General features: G+C 48.1%; 1 protein-coding gene across 1 annotated transcript; it reads left to right on the top strand.

Moving 5' to 3' along the window:
* The first annotated feature begins 2,568 nt into the window (after positions 1-2,568).
* On the top strand, positions 2,569-14,574 carry LOC129340936 (pinopsin-like). Its single transcript, XM_054995831.1, has 4 exons — positions 2,569-2,920; positions 9,436-9,767; positions 11,074-11,310; positions 14,431-14,574. The coding sequence occupies exons 1-4, from the start codon at positions 2,569-2,571 to the stop codon at positions 14,572-14,574; spliced, it is 1,065 nt and encodes a 354-aa protein (XP_054851806.1).
* Positions 14,575-20,622: the final 6,048 nt, after the last annotated feature.

Raw genomic sequence — 20,622 nt, 5'->3', positions numbered from 1 at the left:
CACTATGTGCTGTCGTTTGTGACCCAAAAGGTGCTAGTTTTTATGCAATATCTAGCCTGAAAAAGTTGCATTATCATTGGATTTTCTCCTTGGGGGACAGGGAAAGAAATGAAAAAAACCCTTGTACCAATTCATTCAATGGCTTCACAGTGGGTTTGGGTTTCACTGCATTTTAATATTGCATCTCCTGCACCAACTGCATTTGGTCAGTGGTTACCCAATTTATAGGGGTTTTTTTTGTTTGTACTTATAAAAAGGGAAATATTGCGGTAAATCCTGAGAATCATCAAAAGCTGAACCATTAAATACCAAAATTTCTTTAATCTCAGTAGTATACTTCTTATGAAGTCTAGTTTGGCTTATGGATTCTTTGCAGTCAGGTTTTATAATGTATTGATTTTCATCAGTTTTTTTTTAAATTTTTTTTTGTCTTTTCCATATTCTGACTGTGAGTGAGACATGCATCATTTTCTTTTGGTTATACATACATGGGAAAGTCTCCTCTTCGCCTCTTGTATTTGAAGAACATAATTCAAAATAAAAATGGAAAATGCATTTAAGTACATTTTTTCCAGGAATGGAGGCTGTGTGTGTGTGTGTGTGTGTGTTCATTCCACTCAATACTTCTCTGGGGAATGCATTGGTACAAATACAGACTATACAAGCCCAAGGTGGTACTGGTAACAGTTTCCAACAGTAGCAGCCGGAGGCAACTCAAAAGGCAAACATGAAAAGCGGTTGAATGAGAGCAATGAGGGACGGCTGTAAAAGAACTGTGCAATAACATGACAGCTGGCTTACAGCTTCTGTTTGGAAAGCTTGTATGAAAGTGGATGCCACAGGCATATAAAAATGTGCCCATTTTTTGATTTACTATCCTTCTGGTAAGCCTACTATGTTTTTCCTTTGGCTCTCTAAAAACAAATGATGAGGGCAGTCTAGCCAAAGCCATGCCTTGCAGAACATCTTTGGTTTCAATAGGAGAACGCAGGACACACTTATACTCTTCCTATTAAACAAAATGTTCCTCAACAGGACTTAACTTTAGTTGGATGGATCATGTCTGTCATTTTTCACACAACAGATCCATAAACCAATTTAGCCAGACCATTTATTTAATATCTGTTTGCCCCATTTTATCACATATCAGAGGCAATTCATAACAAAAACAACATAGCAGTAAAACAAAAAGTAGAATAATGAGATGAAAACAGAGAAAATCATGATAAACAGCACAAAAATAAACTAAAAGCAGTATCTGATTAAAATCGGGTAAGCTCTTAAAAACTCTAAAAGTTCCAGAGCAAAAAAGCACCAGGCTGAACGCCTCCAGGAGGTGGTGGCAGGCATAGTTCAGTTGGGCCCGGATCTTGCTCTTTTATTACAGACCAGAAACTATTCCACCGAGTGTTATACGCCACAAATCCTTGTCTTTAGAGTGCCTAGGCTGCCAGAGAGGATTTCAAATTGTGTGACATAAACTCTTGACAAGGCTGTACGGATGGCACCCGGGAGCTGCGTGCGCTCTGCGCGTAGCAGTCAAACTGCAGGATTCGCGCTCCCGGGTGGAATGGGATCAGAAGAAGGGAGGGGGAACCTCGCAGCTGCTCAGGTGCAGGGAGGGGAAGGGAGCCGGTGAAGTCTCCGCTGCTCCTTTCTGGAAGAGGAGTCCCTCTACCGATCGCCTCCGAAGCGCCAGGTACGAAACCAGTCCCTCCGAAGCTTCTCCACCTGCAGCGCGACAACGCAGCGGCAACCCCGGGAGGGAAGGAGGATCGGCCAGCCCACGACCCGACGCCGCCAGCGGGCACTAGGCCAAAAAGGCCAAAAAAGCGCCGGGTCCTTCTCCGGGCGTCTTGGCTGTGCAACCCGGCCGGGCTCTCCACGAGAGGCATCTCCTTCAGTTTCCCTCGGGCTTTTCGAGAGGCGGGTGTCATAAAGAAAGGGGGGAGGTCAGGGCGCCTGAGGCCCAGATCCTTTGCTACGTCGACGTAGTAAGGCTGTGTGCACCGTGGAAAGCGGGAGCAAAGCTGCGCTCCCGAGACTCGCGGCGAGATAGTGCGGAGCGGACAGTGCAGTTTTCTGGAAAGCGCGCTCGACCAGCTTTGCCTTGCTTCTGCCGCGGTCGCACAAGCTAGGAGCGCACAGTTCCCTCCCTCCCCCTCCGAGGGGGCGAATGGGGCACACCGCAGGCGGCCATGGTCCGACAGGCGCGATCCAGATGCAGAGCCCCCCCCCCACGCCCAATATCCTCTGAAGTTGGCCTTGCTGGCGCACGATGGCGAGAAGCCGCCTCGGGTAGCGCTTTTCCTACACTGGAGAGTACCGGGGGCAGATGGTCGCCTCCCACGTCCAACTCCAGCAGAAGGCTGGGCGCGTGTTTTTCTGGGCGAGGGCTCACGTGTCGCCCCGGGCACTCTCCTGGGACCAAAGAGTCCTCAATGCAAGGAGAAGTGGGCTTGTATTAGCCGAGAGAGCGGAGCGCCCTGGAAGAGGAGAGAGCACCTAAAGGCGCACGGTGTGCCGAATCAAGTCCCGGTCCCGGAGCAACAGCGCGTTGCCGCCGCCATGCGTCCTGCCCTAGGCGATCAGAGCAGCGCCGGTAACTTGAGCTCAGTCGGGGGTCCTCCTCTGGCTTCGGCTGAGGCAAGCCTCGGTCGCTGGGGCCTGACGGCGGTGGCCTGCTGCCTGGGGCTCATCCTGCTCCTCGGCTGCCTTAATAACCTGCTGGTGGTGCTGATCTTCGCCAAGTTCCGGGCCATCCGCACGCCCATCAACCTGATCCTGCTCAACATCAGCCTCAGCGACCTCCTGGTGTGCATCTTCGGGACCCCGCTCAGCTTCGCAGCCAGTGTGAGCGGCCGCTGGCTCCTGGGTCACGCCGGCTGCGAGTGGTACGGCTTCGCAAACTCCCTCCTGGGTAGGTTTCCTTCAAGGGTTCCGACAGGTGGGGCAGCTTCGGCTCACATAGATAGCCCAAGCAAGCCCAATTTCATCAGATCTGGGACGCTTAGCAGGGTCTGCTTGGGTTGTGATTAGATGGAAGACCTCCTAGTAGGCCAGGGTTGCAGAGACGGGCAAAGGAAAACCACCTCTGTTAATCTCTTGCCATGAAAACCCCACCAGGGGCCGCCCTAAGTCAGCTATAACTTGATGGCACTCTCCACACTCTACAGTCCTTACAGCAGCCTTGTAAAGTAGGCCAGTATTATTATCTTCCTCTTGATGCCTAAGAGCTAAACCACACGAGAAGAATTACACTAGGACGCTCAAGTGAAGGGAGTCGCAGCTAGTTTGAATTTCACCACTCTCTACAGAGCCGGCTAGATCGCTCCCCAGAGGGTTTGTTAATTTCACCTCTCTACAGAGCCAGAAAAGATCTTCCTCAGAGGGTTTGTTAATAACTGACAGAGCCTTTGGGGAGGCACAGAGGAAATTAACAACCCCTCTGAAGAGAGATCCTTGCTGGCTCTGTAGAGAGGTGAAATTAACAAACCCTCTGGGGAGCGATCTAGCCGGCTCTGTAGAGAGTGGTGAAATTCAAACTATGCTTCCCTGCTAACATTGCGTCTCCCTTCACTTGAGGTCCTCATATAATTCATCTGGTGTGGTTTAACTCTGAGATAAAATTTGAACAGGCAACCTTCAGGGTGACAGCTCGTTCTGTAACAGTGCGGTATGAAGCAGGTCTACTCAGAGTCCTACTTGGACTGGTCAGTGGGGCTTACTCCCAGGAAAGCACTTTTAGGGTGGCTAAACCGGAGCTTCCTTGTCGAAGTTCTGAACTATACCTAAATCGATGTATTGTCGAAGGCTTTCACGGCCGGAGAACGATGGTTGTTGGGGGTTTTCCGGGCTGTCTTGCCGTGGTCTTGGCATTGTAGTTCCTGACGTTTCGCCAGCAGCTGTGGCTGGCATCTTCAGAGGTGTAGCACCAAAAGACAGAGATCTCTCAGTGTCTCTCAGTGTCTCTCAGTCTCTTGGACACTGAGAGATCTCTGTCTTTTGGTGCTACACCTCTGAAGATGCCAGCCACAGCTGCTGGCGAAACGTCAGGAACTACAATGCCAAGACCACGGCAAGACAGCCCGGAAAACCCCCAACAACCATTATACCTAAATCGTTTTGCCATTTAACTTTTGTGTAGGAATATGTCTCAAAATTGCTATCCTCCTTGGAGCAGCGGAGTGGGTGACGGAAACAACCAAAGTATTCCTCCCCTACCATTGCAAATCTCTTCCCAGTCTGGCATTCCAGAAATGGAATAAAGTGTGATCATACCAGATGGGTATTGTGTTTATCTGTAGCAGCAAAACAAAGAAACAAAACAGGGGGTCCAGGGGCACCTTAAAGACTTATACCAGCACTTCATCAAATGCACTGAAGTGCTTGTCCATTTTATATTTACAACAGAAAGGTGTGTGTGTGTGTGGGGGGGGGAGTTAAAGAAGAGGGTGGTTTAAAACATAAAACATAAGCCAATCAAAAGAACAATTATTTCATTCAGAGGGGGTGAGAGCAGTCCCCAACAGGGTGGACTTTGAAGAGCACATCTCAATAGGATGCACTTGGAGGATGAAACTAATGTCTACTGAGGGGGATCTCACCCTGTCCAGAAACTGCCTCCCAAATGCTGCCTTCTTCCAAAGCAGCTAAAAAGGTTGCCAGCAGCTGGATAGATGGAGTAGGATAAAGACACAAAGGGTATCCTTATTCTGCCAGATTCTCCCAGGCACCCCTGTCTCTGCAGCTATGTCATCTGCAGCCTTTGATGTCTGTACATGACGCAATTAATGCCTCACCCAGACACTTCAAAAGGGTGGATTCTTCCTTTTGTATTTTCCTCTTCTTTTCAAGGGCCCTGCTACTCCCCACGGCTGCATTTCCTACAAGGAATTTGTGCTAGTTTTGCATATGAATTAAGCTGTGGAGAGCTGTGTGCTGGCAGAAATGATCATACAATCCCAACTTTTCCTGTTGAAGAAAAAAAAAGCATAAATGTTTATAATGTGTTCCTTTGAAGCATGTGCACCCAACACTCTTAACCAAAATTGATTAAAAAGGCAGCTTATGATAAAACTGATCAACAGCTAAAATATATATCATATATGAAAACAAAAATCTGCCCTCAAGTCATAGTTGAATTATGGCAACCCCTGGTGGGGTTTTCATGGCAAGAGACTAACAGAGGTGGCTTGCCATTGCGTGCCTCCGCAACCCTGATCTTCTTTGGAGATCTCGCATTCAATTACTGACCAAGGCTGACCCTGCTTAGCTGCCAAGATCTGGTGAGATCAGATGCTCCTGGGCTATTCAGGTCAAGGCTACACAATGTTTTAAATTATTGCTATAGTGTTCTAACACTCTAGTGATATTCCTGCTCCCCAATAAATAAAATCCTGACCAAAAAGACCACTATCAGTGGGAAGGAAAATGGTGTGTGCAAGGGAAAGCATGGGGAAACTCATTGCCAGTGAGTGTGCCTCTGCGTTCACAGCAGCGATGAGAGAAAGACCACCACCCCCTCCACTGCAGTAGCCTCAGAAAGCATAAAAAAGAGTAATATCAGTAGCAAAGATAAAGCTGCCTTCTACTGAATCAGACCATTGATCTATCAAGGCCAGTACTGTCTACGCTCAGGTCTTTCATATCCCCCCGCCCCCACCTGATCTTTTGAATTGGAGATGCCAGGGATTGAACCCTGAACCTTCTACATACACAGCAGATGCACTACCATTCAGTCATGCCTCCTCCTCTAAGAGCAGATACGTGAAATATCTCAAAACAAGTGGAGTTCATCAGCATTGAAATTCCAGCAAGAACATTAGAGAACTGTAAAAGCAGACAGCATCAAACAGTCAATTTATTTACTACATTTACATCCTGCCTTTCTGCTCTACTGGAGCCTCCAAGATGTCTATTTAAGTGGCTGGCCTCCATGCCGATTATGGAAGCAGCACAACAGAGCCCCAAGCTTACAGACAAGTACAGCTCTCTGCATACTTGGGGGATTTGTCAAGTATGCAGAAGAAAATGAGTTTGTGAATTAACCACAAGAAAAAGCCTCAAATGGCCTGAGGAGGACAGAGCATGCTAGAGCGGTTGAGGGTTGGTTAAAGTATTGTGAGATGAGTATTGTTTCCTGCCCAAAGGTTTAGGCAGTGCTGAAGAGTTGCTGCCTGAGCTCTTCCCTTTCTCCAGAAAAAGTGCAAATGTTTGTGTGCACAGCTCTAGTTTTATCTCAGGCTTCTTTAAGAACAAGTGTGCAGCCACAAGATCTAGTAACCTGCTTCAAAAAATAAATAAAATGAAAGTTGAGCTTCTCCGGATGTTGGATCCTATAGCCAATGCTACATTCTTCTCTTTTTCTAAGGAGGAGAAGGAAATTATGAAATACCCGGCTGTCTTCAGAGAGTTTACTGAGTCTGAGGCAGGGCTCAGTAAGGTTTAACCCATGCATCAAATATATTTATTTTATTAAAATATTTATATCCCAAGTTTCTTTCTGGCTTAAGGCAGCTTAAAATCATAATTAAAGACATCAACATTTAAAGTCATCCCCCCAAATGATCCTGTCACCCCAAAAGCAATTTATACTCTATTAAAAGCTCTGGCAAGTAAAATGGTCTGCAGTGGCTCCCATCTAAAGTTGGCTCCGCCCTTCCCTCCTCAGAGAGGCTCTGTGGCTCAGTGGTAGAGCAGCTACTTGGCATGCAGAGGCTCCAGGTTCAACTTCTAGCATCTCCAAGAAAGGACCAGGCACTAGGTGATGTGAAAGACCTTGATCTGAGGTCCTGGAGGACTATTGCCAGTCTGAGTAGATGGTATGGACTTTGATGGACCTATGGGGCTAAGGCAGTTTCATGCATACATAAAACTTTCTCAGTTCTCTGAGAAATTAAAGAATCCTGGATTTCCAAATTGTCCTCCCTCCCAAGGTTCCTCTTTGGGCTCTCAGACTGTATATCCTTAATTAGGGTTGCCAGCTCTGGGTTAGGAAATTTCTGGTGATTTGAGGGGTGGAGCATGGGAAGGGCGGGGTTTGGGAAGGGGAAGGACTTCAGCAGGGTATAATGTCATACAGTCAGACTTCCAAGGCAGCCATTTTCTTAAGAGGAACTGATCTCTGTTGCCTGGGGAGCAGTTGTAATTCTGGGAGATCGCCAGCCAACACCTGGAGGTTGGCAATCCTATCCTTAATACTCATACCAGCCAGTGTTGTATAGTGGTTAGAGTGCCAGGCTAGAATTGGAGAACTGTAATACATACAATGGACCATGGTGTGATAATAGCAACACAACAAATGGCTCTATTGTGTTGCTAGAATTGGAAAGTCCCTGGTTCAAACCTGCACTCTGCAATGAAACTTAAATGTTTCCTTGGACCAATCTCTCTCTCTCTCTCTCTCTCTCTCTCTCAATTTTTTTTTTGCAGTGTTATCATGAAGATAAAATGGAGGAGAATATTTTGTCCATCACTTTGAGTTCCTTGGAGGAAGGGGGCTGGATAAAAATGTACTTGATCAATGATACTCACTCAGTGGCTCAGGAGGAGCCATCTGTGGCTCTTTTACCTGCTGCCTGTGGCTCTTCTGAGCACCATTCCTCAGTGTGGCACTTGCTCCCCATTTCAGGAAAGTAGGCAAGGCTATTGCCTGGTGGGGCTGGCAGATGGTTCCCACCAGGGCTTTTTTTTCTGGGAAAGGAGGTGGTGGAACTCAGTGGGTTGCCCTCGGAGAAAATAGTCACATGGCTGGTGGCCCCGCCCCCTGATCTCCAGACAGAGGGGAGTTTAGATTGCCCAAGCAGCGCAGAGGGCAATCTAAACTCCCCTCTGTCTGGAGATCAGGGGGCGGGGCCACTAGCCATGTAACCATTTTCAAGAGGTTCTGGAACTCCGTTCCACCACGTTCCTGCTGAAAAAAAGCCCTGGTTCTCACTTAACCCAGAGAAAGGTTCTCACCACCCCATCTCTTGCAACAGTAGAGCACAGCCGAATGGCACTTTTCACATTCAGCCTAATGAAGTGTTCTGGAAAACTCAAAAACTTGTATTCTGTTTTGTGTCATAAGTCTGACTTGCAAGCCCTTCCCCTCCTTCCAGATACACAAGGCCTGGCTATGGCTCAATAGCAGGAGAGCACCCTACATGCTCAGAGGTACTCTGGTAATTTAATCAGTTATTTATTTTCTTTATTTATAAATCCTCAATAAGACTCAAGGCTGATTGTGCAGTGTGAGTTAGCTCAGTCAGTTTCAAGGAAGTTTCAATAAACCATGAAATAGGGTCTATAAATGCAAATTTGCAAAATTTAAAATGAGCAGAAATCCAATACAGAGTTGAAGAAATGCTGAAACAGAGCACAAGCAATGCTAAGACTGATACATTAAACAACATAAAACTTCCATAGTAGTATAGTCTGTAGTCCCTGACCCTTTACTTATGCATACCTTTGGGACCATCCCTCTGTGACTCTCTGAAATACATTTACTTATATATACTTGCATCTTATTGTTATGTGTCTTTGGTGGGGGGGAGGCATACAGTAACTCTTTGAATGGATGGTAATTGCAGATCTGACTCTTCACAAGATGTGAAATGAGTACCATCATACTAGATAGATAAATATCATTAATGCTAGGAGCGAAAAACCACAGCAGGTGCTGATTTCTGACTTCCCAGAGTGGTAGGCACTTTGAGGGGGGCAGCTTTGGGAGAAGGGGAGTTTTGGGGGGTAATATTTATTTATAAATAAGCATGGGTAAAGCATCCAACTGTGGCCTTTAAAGCAGCATCAATTTCCTCTCAAAGCAAACCATCTACAGCCCCTCACATCTCTCTTGCAGGCTGCCTCTCACCAGCCAGTTCCAAAACACAAGCTTTGGTTTCCTTTGCAGGCTTCATGTCAGCTGCCAAGCTGTTTTTCTCCAGCCCTCTCCCAAGAACTTGGGGTGTGTCTAGTAGTTAAGAGCTGCCATCCATCAGAAGCCATTAGAGAAACCTGTCTTTAGCTATCAGTTATATAAAAGTTTAGAGATGGTTATCTCAGCATGTGACACTCCACAGTAGCTCTCCTGTTGCGATTGGATGGGTGTGATGTGCCTTGCACATGCCACAGGCTGATTTAGGGCATCTTGGCCACAAAATGGGCAGATGCAAGCTGTTGATCAGTTAACTGGGATGAAGTCTTTCTTAACAACAACAGTGTGCTTATATACCACTCTTCTAGATAGATTAGTGCCCTACTTGGATCACTGAACAATTTCAGTGTTATTACCCCTCAATACAGCTGGGGAGCTGGGGCTGAGAGAAGTGGCTTGCCCAAGGCCACCTGCTGAGCTCATGGCAGTAGAGGGATTTGAACCAGCAGAGTGCCAATTCACAGCCCAATCTCTTAACCACTATGCTACAGCGGCTCTCTTTCTTTTGTTGTCAGGCATTGTTTCCCTGGTCTCACTCTCCATCCTCTCCTACGAACGTTATGTGACTGTCCTGCAAAGACACACCAAGGCGAACGTGTCCAGCTACCACAAGTCCTGGCTTTGCATAGCTGCTTCCTGGATCTACTCCTTGATCTGGACCCTGCCGCCTTTCTTTGGCTGGAGCAGCTACGGCCCCGAAGGGCCCGGTCTGACCTGCTCCGTCATGTGGCACCGCAGGACTCCCAACAATGTATCGTACATCATCTGCCTCTTTGTCTTTTGCCTTCTCTTCCCTCTCCTGACAATGATGTATTGCTATGGGAGAATCCTGCAAGCTGTCAGGCTGGTAAGGTTATCTCCCCCACCCTTCAAGCTTCTTTGATTATATAAACTATTGGCTTTAGCCAGGCTGTAAGAGCAGCACAGCAACATTGTCCTCCCAATGTTGCTGGAATTGGAGTGTTCTTTAGAAACTGCAACCCTTTTTTGCATAGGCAAAGCAGTCTATAAATGGAGGAGGTTATGGCTCGGTGGTAGACCATCAGGATGGCATGCAGAAGGTCTCAGGGTCAGTCCCTGGCATCTCCCGTTAAAAATGGATCGAGTAGCAGGTGACGTGAAAGACCCCGGAGAACCACTGCTAGTCATGAACTTTGGCAGACCAAGGGTGAGATTCAGTCTAAGATGTTCAAATCCATATGGATATGTTCAATTCAGGCAAGATGTGCTTGAATACTTTTCTCATTGGGGTGTAAATAAAGTAAGTAATAGATAAATTCTTGCCCATAGTTAACATTAGCAAATGTGCAATGGGAAATGTGTGTGTGTGTGTGTGATGGTGGAAAGTGCCATCAAGCCATAGCTGACTTATGACCCCTGTAGGACTTTTCAAGGCAAGAAACTAATAGAAATTGGTTTGCCATTTCCTGGCTCTGCATAGCAACCCTAGTCTTCTTTGGAGGTCTCCCATCCAATTACTACGCAAGACCGACCCTGCTTAGCTTCTGAGATCTGACGAGATGGGGCTTGTCATCTTGGATGGCAATTTCTCTGAGCACAAAAAGTATATTGTCTGAGTTTAAAACTGTCAGTGAATCAGCACTGCTAGCTAGCCCAGAAGTAGAGGTCTTCGCTATTACTGCAGGGCCTGCAGGCCTTTTATTGGGTCTTTTATTCCTCCTCCCACCAGTTTTCTTTGAAGAAGAAGTAGAAGTAGAAGAAATAAGATCACTGTCACAAAAATGGTTGGAGATGAGAATCCCCCTAAAAAAAAAGATAAGGACATATTATTGAAAAGAATCGGATGTCAAGTGAGCACCTCAAACTCACTGTAAACTTTTAAAAGTGTCATGCACATTGATGTTATGACAGGAAAACGGAAGAAACATATGTGGGTCTCTCTGTTTCCCAAACCTCCATAGCTATTGGCTGTAATATTTGGCTTTCCTATCCTATGCCACGTCTGTTGCCTTTGGGTGTGGTGCAGCAGTGTTACAGAACATTCTAACAATTATGAACATTCTAACAATCAAGGCATTAAACAACACTAAAAACAATCTCGAGAAAGTTGGGATGGTGTGCTTTTTGTAAGAGAAGATGTGAAGCAATGCAGGGGGCGGGAATAAGTGGGTATAAGTCATGTCTTATTTTAGCAGGTTTCTAGGTTTCACCTGACATCGGTTCAGAAAAGAGAACATCACATCCTGTTTATGGTGGTGGCCATGGTTACCTGTTACCTCCTCTGCTGGATGCCATATGGGATAGTCTCTCTGACGGCAACATTTGGCAAGCCTGGAATGATCACACCAGCAGTGAGCATCATTCCATCTATTTTGGCAAAAGCCAGCACATGTGTTAACCCCATCCTTTATGTGCTTCTGAACAAACAGGTAAGGCTCTGCTTTTGTCTCTAAATTTGCTCTTGTACACAAGAGCTTTCATTCCTCTGCTGGTCATGATCAGCACATTGCTACTGCTGCAAGAAATCAGGAAGAAAACAATTATATTTTTAGCATGAGTATTGGGGTGACCTCTGCTTTCCCCCTGCTGTTTAAATTAAAACATTTTAGCAGCTAGGAGGGTTATGAGAACAGGCTGAAAATCAACCTAGAAAAACCTCAGATAGCTTTGTTGATAATTGTTTAACATTTGGTCACCTGTGATGGCAAAACTCTGGCAAAACTTCATATGGGGCAACATTTGAGGAAACTGCTGCCCAAAAAACCCTGTCATTTCCCCCCGTTAAAACTGCAAAATTTCTCCCTCCTTTTGTTTTTATCAGCAATAAAGGATAAATTGACAAGCCTGCAAGAAACAGCTGAGGGCTGGGGCTATTAATATAGCATGGAAACATTTTATTTCAAAAGGTGGCTCTCCCCATATAAAATTCCTGAGGAGATTTAAGTCGACAATGTATCAAACATTAATTGAAAATAAAATAACCATTTATTTTAATAACCATAAAATAACATTTTAAAATAGGAGCACATAATCTTTGAGATCTCATATCTCAAAACAAGCAGTGTTTATTCAAATTAAAATGCAGCAAACACATTTTTAGAAGTTACTTCAAAGCTAACAGAAAGGCCAAAGCCAACTGGGTGGGGGAAACCCAGTTCTCCACAAAACAGCAAGTTTATTGTGAGGAAAAAAAGACTTTTACTTGATGCATGAAATTCAATTTACTTGGTGCCATGTGAATCATTGTGGGGAGGAAATTCCAAAGTTGAGGTGCCACACCAGAGAAGACAATGCTTTTGGTTGCCACTCATTTTTTTTCTAATGGTTTGACCCACACAGAGAAAAGCCTCTGTAGAAGATTTCAAATGATAGGCAGGTTTGTATGTGAGAAGGTGTCCAAAGTTTTCTGAAACTGGGGTTTAGCACCATGGCTGCAACTAACTTCCAAGCTATGGAGTGAAATGAAATGAGTGTCCTCATGTCCTCATTTTCTGTTGTCATTTTGTATTTTCCTTATAATTTCTCCATGCTTTCTTCAAGCTACTTTTAATCTGATTTAAGAAGGCAAAGAGGAACTATAAAGAAACCATGGGAGTACAACAAAGGGAAAACAACATTGTGAGGAACCCTGGAGAAAAAAAACCTGCTGCAGTTTAGGAACAAAACCAAGGGGAAATCCTCCATGTGAAAGAAGGCTAGATATTTGAGATATTTATATCTCAGAGTTTAGGACTAACCTTGGCTGGTTCTACACGACTGAGAAAAACCACCCCACTGTGCTGGCAGCAGCGAGTGGGATGGAGGCATACAGGGACAACATATAACATGCCCCATTTCTGCACTGCTCACTGTTGATGTTTCCCTTCCCTGATCCCTTCTTCCTCATCCAAAAGCACTCCCTGTGGCTCAGCAACCCCCCCTCTCCCTAACTTGTGAGACAAAACTCCCAGCTGAGTTTCAGCACAGTTGCTAAAGAAAAGAAACCCGTAAAAAGTGCTAGAAGTGAGGGAGGAACTCCAGAACTTAACACAGCCATTTTGAAACTGACACTAACTCCACCACCTCCCAGTTGGTGGGAGAAAGTGGGGAGTGCAATTGAGCCTATGACTTTCTAGGAATCCTCCAAACCTCTATGATGAAGACCGTAGAGTTGGGGGGGGGGGAATCCTACAGTGTCATCTTTCACCTGAAGATTTGGATGCAAATCCCATCCCCATACATACTTTTTCCTGCTGTGACAATCAGCTTTGGTGGACCAGTGAGTGGATTACTGGGCAAAAACCTGCTGGGGGCAGGCACATGGCAACCCTAGGCTGCAGGCAGAGTTTTTTCATAGATACTCTGCCTGCAGTTTGCTGTGTCATTTCCCCTTTAGGTCAGAGCAAAGGAGGTTTTTCTTGGCTCTAGCTTAAAAGGGAAAGCCCTGGGAGTTCCATGAGCCATTCTTGAAAAGAGAATGACACCATGTGGAAGCTCCAAAATAAAGTAATGCATGCTGTGTTCCATGTGGAAACAGCCATAATCAAAGCCATATCAAGTTGTAAATTGCCACAAGGTGGCAGTGAGTGACAGAGAATGGCTTGATCTTTTTAAGGTGGGTAGCCTTGTTGGTCTGTAGTATGAGCTGACTCTCGAAAGCTGATAACTTGGAAAGCTAGTTGGGCTTTAAGGTGTTACAGGACCCAAATCTTGGCTTGATCTTCAAGGGCTCCCTTGAAGGCTGTTCAGAAGCTACAGTTGGCACAAAATGCTCTGGCCAGAACGATGATGGGAGTGGGTTGTAGGGATCATATTACTCCAGTCTTCTTGATCCATTGACACTGGCTCCCAATTTGCCTCCAAGCTCAATCCAAGATGTTGGTATTGACCTTTAAAGCTCTGTATTGGTTGGGGCCAGCATACCAGAAGGATTCCCCTCTCCTATAAGAAAATGTCTGTCCACTCTGATAATCTTCACAGGCCCTGCTTGGGTGCCACAGCCATCTGAGTTTAGATGCGTGGCAACCTGAGAAAGGGCCTTCTCAGCTGTGGCACCAAAAATTTGGATTCACCTATGCCCCTCTATCATTGTCTTCTGCCAGAGGGTGAAGACTTTTTTTTGTTTTGTTTGGCATATACCCAATAAACTCTTATTGGCCCTCACCCCTGGTTGTATATTTGTGTGTCTCTATATTTTTATTGAGTTGTTTAGATGTTTTATATGTATTTTATTTTAAATGCTGTTTTGATGTTTGCACCCTTAGGCACCCTATTTGAGTGGAAAGGCAGCATAGAAATGTTTTTAATAAATAAAATGTTTACTAGCATTCTATAACATCTCCTTATCACAATCTCAGAGGCTTCACAGCTTTAAGCACTAGTCAGTATAGATGATTACACTTAGTGGAATAAGGCGAGCACATGGGGTTGTCAGCTTTAAGTTGTGAGTTGAACATGGATAGCTAAACAAAGAGGAAAATATTCACAAATAAATCATGATGATTCTCTCAAACTGCAGACATGTTGTAGCAACCTTGGGAAACTATTTTGTTTCCTTATTCTCTTTTCAGTTTCATGAGTGTTTCATCACCCTTGTGAAATGTAGGCCTCCACCTCTGCACATGGAAACCACTTTTGAGTTAAAAAATGAGCCGAGATTCTCAGACAACAGGCAGAGCAGAAGAAATCCACTTGCTTCAAAAGCAGAACAGTGAGCAAAGAGAAGCCCAGTGTTCTACAAGGCAGCACAACTGCTTGTGGTTGTTTAACAACTTTGTGCATAGACTGCTAAAGCAATTCATTTCTGCATAGCACCAGAAGCACATTGATCTAGAGTTCTATCTAGCAATGTCAGCCAACACTTCAACTATCACTGTCTTCCAGCATCTTCTAGGGGTGTGAGTGGAGTTCCTGTTTTCCTTATGGGCTTCTCTCTCTTTGAATTACTTTATCAGTTTTACAAAATAACTACTTAAAACACAGTTTTGAAAAAAAGTGGTAATAATGTATTAACAATGTAACCATAAATTGCACAAAGTACTTAATATTATATTAATTTCAATAAAGTTTTTTAAAAAACTGTACTCTTTTCACTGTTATGACTTTCCCAAATAATCATGCGTATTTGTAGGGCGGGGAGGGAGTGGTGTCTGAAACTTCTGTGTTTGAGATTCCTGTGCTGCCCTGTGCTCCAGAAAATTTAAATTTTTAGATGTTTATAATTGTGGTTGGAACTACATGTTACAAAGTACTCAGGCCTACCATCAAAAAACGGTAGCCTTGTGCCACATTTCCCTTTGCATACCATCTAGTTCAACTTACCCAGCTTCTTGATATCATTATGAAATGTGTCTCCTCTCTCTGTAGTCAGACTAACCTTGATGCTGCAGGGGAAAGGAGGGACATGACATGAGGTGAGTACTGTCAGAAACTGTCTCATGTAATTTATAATATATAGGTTCATCTTATGTGCCTTTTATATTCTCTGTGATTTTATTAGGCGGTCAGGCATGTGAGTGGGGGGGTGATCCTTCTCCTTCTCCTTCTCCTTCTCCTTCTCCTTCTCCTTCTCCTTCTCCTTCTCCTTCTCCTTCTCCTTCTTCTCCTTCTCCTCCTTCTCCTTCTCCTTCTCCTTCTCCTCCTTGTTATTATTATTATTATTTCAATTTATAAACTGTCCATCCTCAGGGGCTCTGGGCGGTGAACAACAGTTAAAATCAATAAAAACAAGAAAACAATAATTCTAAAATCAGCATACAATAAACAATAATAAAATAAATTAACCAAATACATTAAGGTACAATGGTGGGGAGAACCCCCCCACCCCAAAGGTGGGAGGCCAACATGGCACCGCCCCCCTTCAACCACCGAATGCCTGGTGGAACAGCTCTGTCTTACAGGCCAGGCAGAATGATATGTCCCACTGGGCTTGGGTCTCCATTGACAGAGCGTTCCACCAGGCTGGGGCCAGGACTGAAATGGCCCTGGCCCTGGTTGAAGCAAGGCGGGCTTCCTTAGGGCTGGGAACCACCGGTGAACATTTATCCACTGATCGAAGCAGTCTCCGGGGAACATACAGGGAGATAACAGGATGGATAAAGACCAGAGGTTTGATGGCATAGAGGATTTTCATTCTGCCCTTTCTCCAAGGCACTCAGGTATAGGTACTTCTCCTCTCCTCTGTTTTATTCTCCAGGGCTGGATCGACAGGGGGGGCAGGGGGTAGTCTGCGCCTGGTGCCGCCATAGAGGGGGCGCCGGGCACAGCTGCCAACCCCGGGAGCGCATGGGCGTCAGGACAGGCAAAAGGCAGCGTGGGTGGCTGGGAGGCCACCACGCCATTCACCTGCCCCGCAGGACAGGGAGCGCACGGCAAGCCAGCCGCCCCCTGTCCTGCAGGGCAGGCGAATGGCGCAGGCAGCCTCCCAGCCACTCGTACTGCCGCTGCCAGCTCCGCAGTGCACGGAAGTGATGTCATCATGCAGCGCAGGGAGCGCGCGTGCACTGTGGCACGGAGTGGCCGGTCTTCAGTTGCCCTGGGCACCGGCAACAGTAGATCCGGCCCTGTTATTCTCACAACCACCTTGTGAGGCAGGTTAGGCTGAGCACAAGTGACTGACCCAACATCGCTCCATGAGATTCACAGCTGAGGGGTTGAACTTGGTTCTTCCTACTCCTGTGACCAGTATACCAATACTGACTTAGAGTTTACTTGCTTAAACTGGGGAAAGGCAACTGGTCTGGGTGTTTTTGTGTGTGCCAGTGGCACATGATTGGACCCCTGGAGTCAGCTGACTTCCCAGGCTCGGGGGATTATGGGCAGTTGCGTAACTCTCCTGTCTTGGAGATCCTTAGTGGCACAAAGAACTGAGAGCTAGAATCTGTTCTGCAGGGCCAGTGGTTCCTGATAATACATCAGTATTTCAGAGACATATTGCAGGCAAGGTTCTGCTTTTCATCTGCTGATTCTTATCCCCTGATCCCCCCTCTGACAATTCAAACTCTTCCCCACCTTCTCTTTAAGACATCAAGTGTTTTCAAGTACTAACACTCTTGTTTCTAAACATTATTCTGAAGGAAGATACAGATAATCATATTTGGGTTCCCAGTGGGGAGACACATGGAGTAATCATCAGACAGCCTTCCAAATAGCCTCTAAATAAATAAAATAAAATAAAATAAAAACATATTATTCGTTTCGTTCACGACTCAATGATTGTCCCCTTGCCTGGACTTAGGGATCCTTGCTCTTGTTTGGGGGTTCCCTTTGCTGTGCTGTCCCCAGCTGTCAGAAGAACCAAGAAGCACATGAAGATAAAACCAAGCTATATAGCTCCTGTGTAATGCAGTTCAAATTAGTAACTCAAATGTGAAGAACTGTACAGCCCTGCTCTGGCACTGCAAAATGTTGCCATTAAGACAGATTAATAATATTTTTCATGTTGACATTCTGCTTTTTGTCCAAGAAGCACATGATTGTAACATGGTTCCTCTTCTCATTTGTCCTCGTATCAACCCTGCAACTTCCAAGTAGTTTATGATTGGCTCTTATGACTTTGATGAAAAGTGTGGGAATAGACAAGGTGATGTGTCACTTCCATCTGTGGCATGAGAGCTTGAATGGCCCTTTTGTACATCTCTTGATGTTGCAGACATCAGGTAGTGAACATCTGTGTATGAGCCAGTTTTTAATGGCTTCCATCCAAATGCACAATTAGGGGGTGAGGGTAATATAAAAGTTCTGCCTCTTGGTTCTTCTGTGACAACTCATTCACCCATTTCAAGTCTTTATGTGTCATGGCTTAAACCATGGGTGGGTCTGGAACTGATGACCTGAAGGGTGTCAGGAAGGGGATTCAGCCTGTGCACCATCACCCCAGTCTGCCCAAAGGAAAGGCCAGTATGGTGGCTGGTCACAACAGGCCAGTAAGCCTCTTCAGTAGGTCAGGTGATAGTACTTGACTTATAAGGGCTTTTAGTTCAGAAGCGCGAGCGCCCGACTTACCGGGCGCTCGGTTTGCTGCCGGGAGGCACGGGGGTCAGGACGGGTGCAGCGGCCGGCGTGCTGGCTGACCCGATATCAATCGGGCAGCCAGCAGCCAATCAGTTTAAATCCCGGCCGGCCAATCCGCGGCGGGCAGGCCGGGGCGGGGCCAGCCACCGGACCTCGGGGAGGCAGTCTTCCCTCTGGTCCGCTGGCTGGGCATATATTCAGGTCTTGGCCCGGCCTCGCTTCACTCGGCTCGGGCGGCGACAGAGAGAGGAGCAGCGAGGAGAGAGGGAGCGACGAGCGGCAGCGTGAAGGCGGAGAGAGGAAGCGAGCAGCGTCGGACCGGCAGCACGGAGGCTGAGGCTGGGGAGGTTTAGCTGAGCCTCCCCTTTCGACGCCCGGCTCAACTGCCGCCCGGCTCTCAGGCCCCTTGGCTCTGCTCTTCGCCATCTGGCCGGCAACCTCGCGGGCCGGGCTCCCTGCCCCTCCTGTTAGCACAGGGCAGGTGGGAGCGCCGTGGTTGGGGCTCGGGGCAGAGCTGAGCCCAGGCCCCACCGCGGTGAAGACAGCCGACGAGGAAGGGAAGGCCGTGGGCTGCGACTCGCACAGCCGTTCTACAGCCTCCTGTTGCTCCCTGCCCCTCTGTTAGCCAGGGCAAAGGAGCAGTGGAACCTCCCCCAACGGAAGGCACCGCAGGCCGGGGCATGGCTCCATCCAGACAGGCTGGAGGGCCAGGGAAGAAGTCCCGGGGGGGGAGTCCTCACCACTGCCCCCCAGGGCCAGCAACAAGGGGGCCGCCTGTGGCAAGGGCAAGAAGGGCTCCAAGAGCGGGAAACCCAAGAAGAAGGCCGGGGGCCGGGGGAGGAAGCCCGACAGCGGGGGAGGGCCAGCAGCGGGCACCCCCAAAGGGTTCCTCCCCCGCCACGGAGCTCCCCCACACCACGGTATCCAGGGGGGGTAGGGGGCAGGCGAGGGAGGCCCGCCCTAGGCTTCCCCCCAAGAGGAAAGGCACAGAACAAGGAGGGAGGGCAGCTGAGGATAGCACAGCCTCCTCCCTCCAGAGTATCAGCCGCACATTAGAGTTGCTCTCAGCCAGGGTGGAGAGCCTGGGGAACTCCAGGCCTGGGGGAGCCGCACCTCCCCCAGGGCCTGTCGAGGTCCCCTCAAGCGGGCGCAGCAAGAGAAGGAGAAGCAGCCCCGCCAGAGGGCGCTGAGGGGAGAGGTCATCAAGCTCCAGTTCCAGGAGCTCCAGCCGCAGGCGGCGCCCCTCCACTAAAAGAAGGAAGGCCCCCAGAAAGACGAGCCGAAGCCGCCGGCGCAAGGAGGATTCAGACAGCGAAGGATCCACAGGTGAGTCCTCATCGGAAGATGAGTGCGGCGGGGCGGGCTACTGGGATGCAGGGGCCTCCATCCCCAGGCTCCCAGAGCTGGGCTTCTCGGCGCAGGGGGGCAGCTGGTGCTGGGGACTCCTGGGAGGTTTGGGGAGCAGAGGACAATGAAACACCTCCCCCGTCCTCTAGGTCCTTCACGGACGAAGAGGATCCCCCGGGGATTCACCTATCTCGCAAGGCCCAGGAGAGAATCCTAAACGGGTTCTACGTAGACGTTTTCTCCCTCCTCAGGCCGGAGGCAGAGGACGGGAGGTGCCCCCCGTCCAACAAACGGGATAAAAAGATGCCAAAAAAGGAGACAGCTGAACGAACCTTTAGTAACTGGATGGAAGGGTTCACTGTCTACATGGGGGTGGTGCAGATAGCGTATCCGCAATGGGGGTGGCATCTGTCCAACCATTTGAGCAACGTCCTACGGGCCCGGGCCCTGGCTGGGGACGCGGCAGCTATGGACTACGATGAGGCCTTCCGGAAGAGGGCTTCCCAGAACCCCAGGGCCAGGTGGGACCTCATCAGCCAGAAGCTCTGGCTCTGGCTGATGGGCCCCCAAATAAAAGGGCGGGCCGAGCCTGCCGGGGGGGGATGCTGGTTCAGCCGGCGGGACAGGCCTCGCGGTCTTTGCTGGGAATTCAACCAGGGCAAGTGCCAGCGGTCCAAGTGCCGCTACGAGCACAGTTGCGAGTCTCGTGGGGCCCCATACTTCCGCCAGGCATGCCCGCGAGGTTCCCAGACCACGGCTCCGAAGGCTTTTGGATTCCTTTCACGGGCCCCCGCGTGGCCACCTCCTCGGGCAACCTCAAGTCCACCAGGGAGTTGCCCGAGGTGGTAGCTGCAAAAATTGCCAAGGAGGTGGGGGCTGGCCGGGTCTCCGGCCCCTTCTCTTGCCCCCCGTTTCCCAACCTCAGGGTTTCCCCATTGGGGGTGGTCCCCAAGAAGGCCCCAGGGGAATTCAGACTCATCCATCACCTGTCATACCCGCGGGGTTCTTCAGTCAATGACTGCATCCCCCAGGAACTTTGCTCCGTTAGATATGCCTCCTTTGACCAGGCGGTCCGCCTGGTCCAATCCTGCGGGCGGGGGACCCTCCTAGCCAAGTGTGATGTTCAATCCGCTTTCAGGCTACTTCCTGTTCACCCTCAGGACTTCTGCCTCTTGGGCTTCAAGTTCAGGGACCAATGGTACTTGGACAGGGCCATGCCCATGGGGTGCTCCGTTGCCTGCGCTGCCTTTGAGGCGTTCAGCACCTTCCTGGAATGGGCCACCAAGGACCGCATGGGCTCCCCCCACATTACGCATTACCTTGACGATTTCCTTATCATGGCGCCCCCTGGTGGTCACACTTGTGCCATTCGGCTTAGGATCTTCCAGGACTTGGCCGAGGAA

Source organism: Eublepharis macularius, chromosome 13, assembly GCF_028583425.1.
Source record: "Eublepharis macularius isolate TG4126 chromosome 13, MPM_Emac_v1.0, whole genome shotgun sequence".
Taxonomy (NCBI): domain Eukaryota; kingdom Metazoa; phylum Chordata; class Lepidosauria; order Squamata; family Eublepharidae; genus Eublepharis; species Eublepharis macularius.
This window is presented reverse-complemented; position numbering and strand designations above follow the sequence as displayed.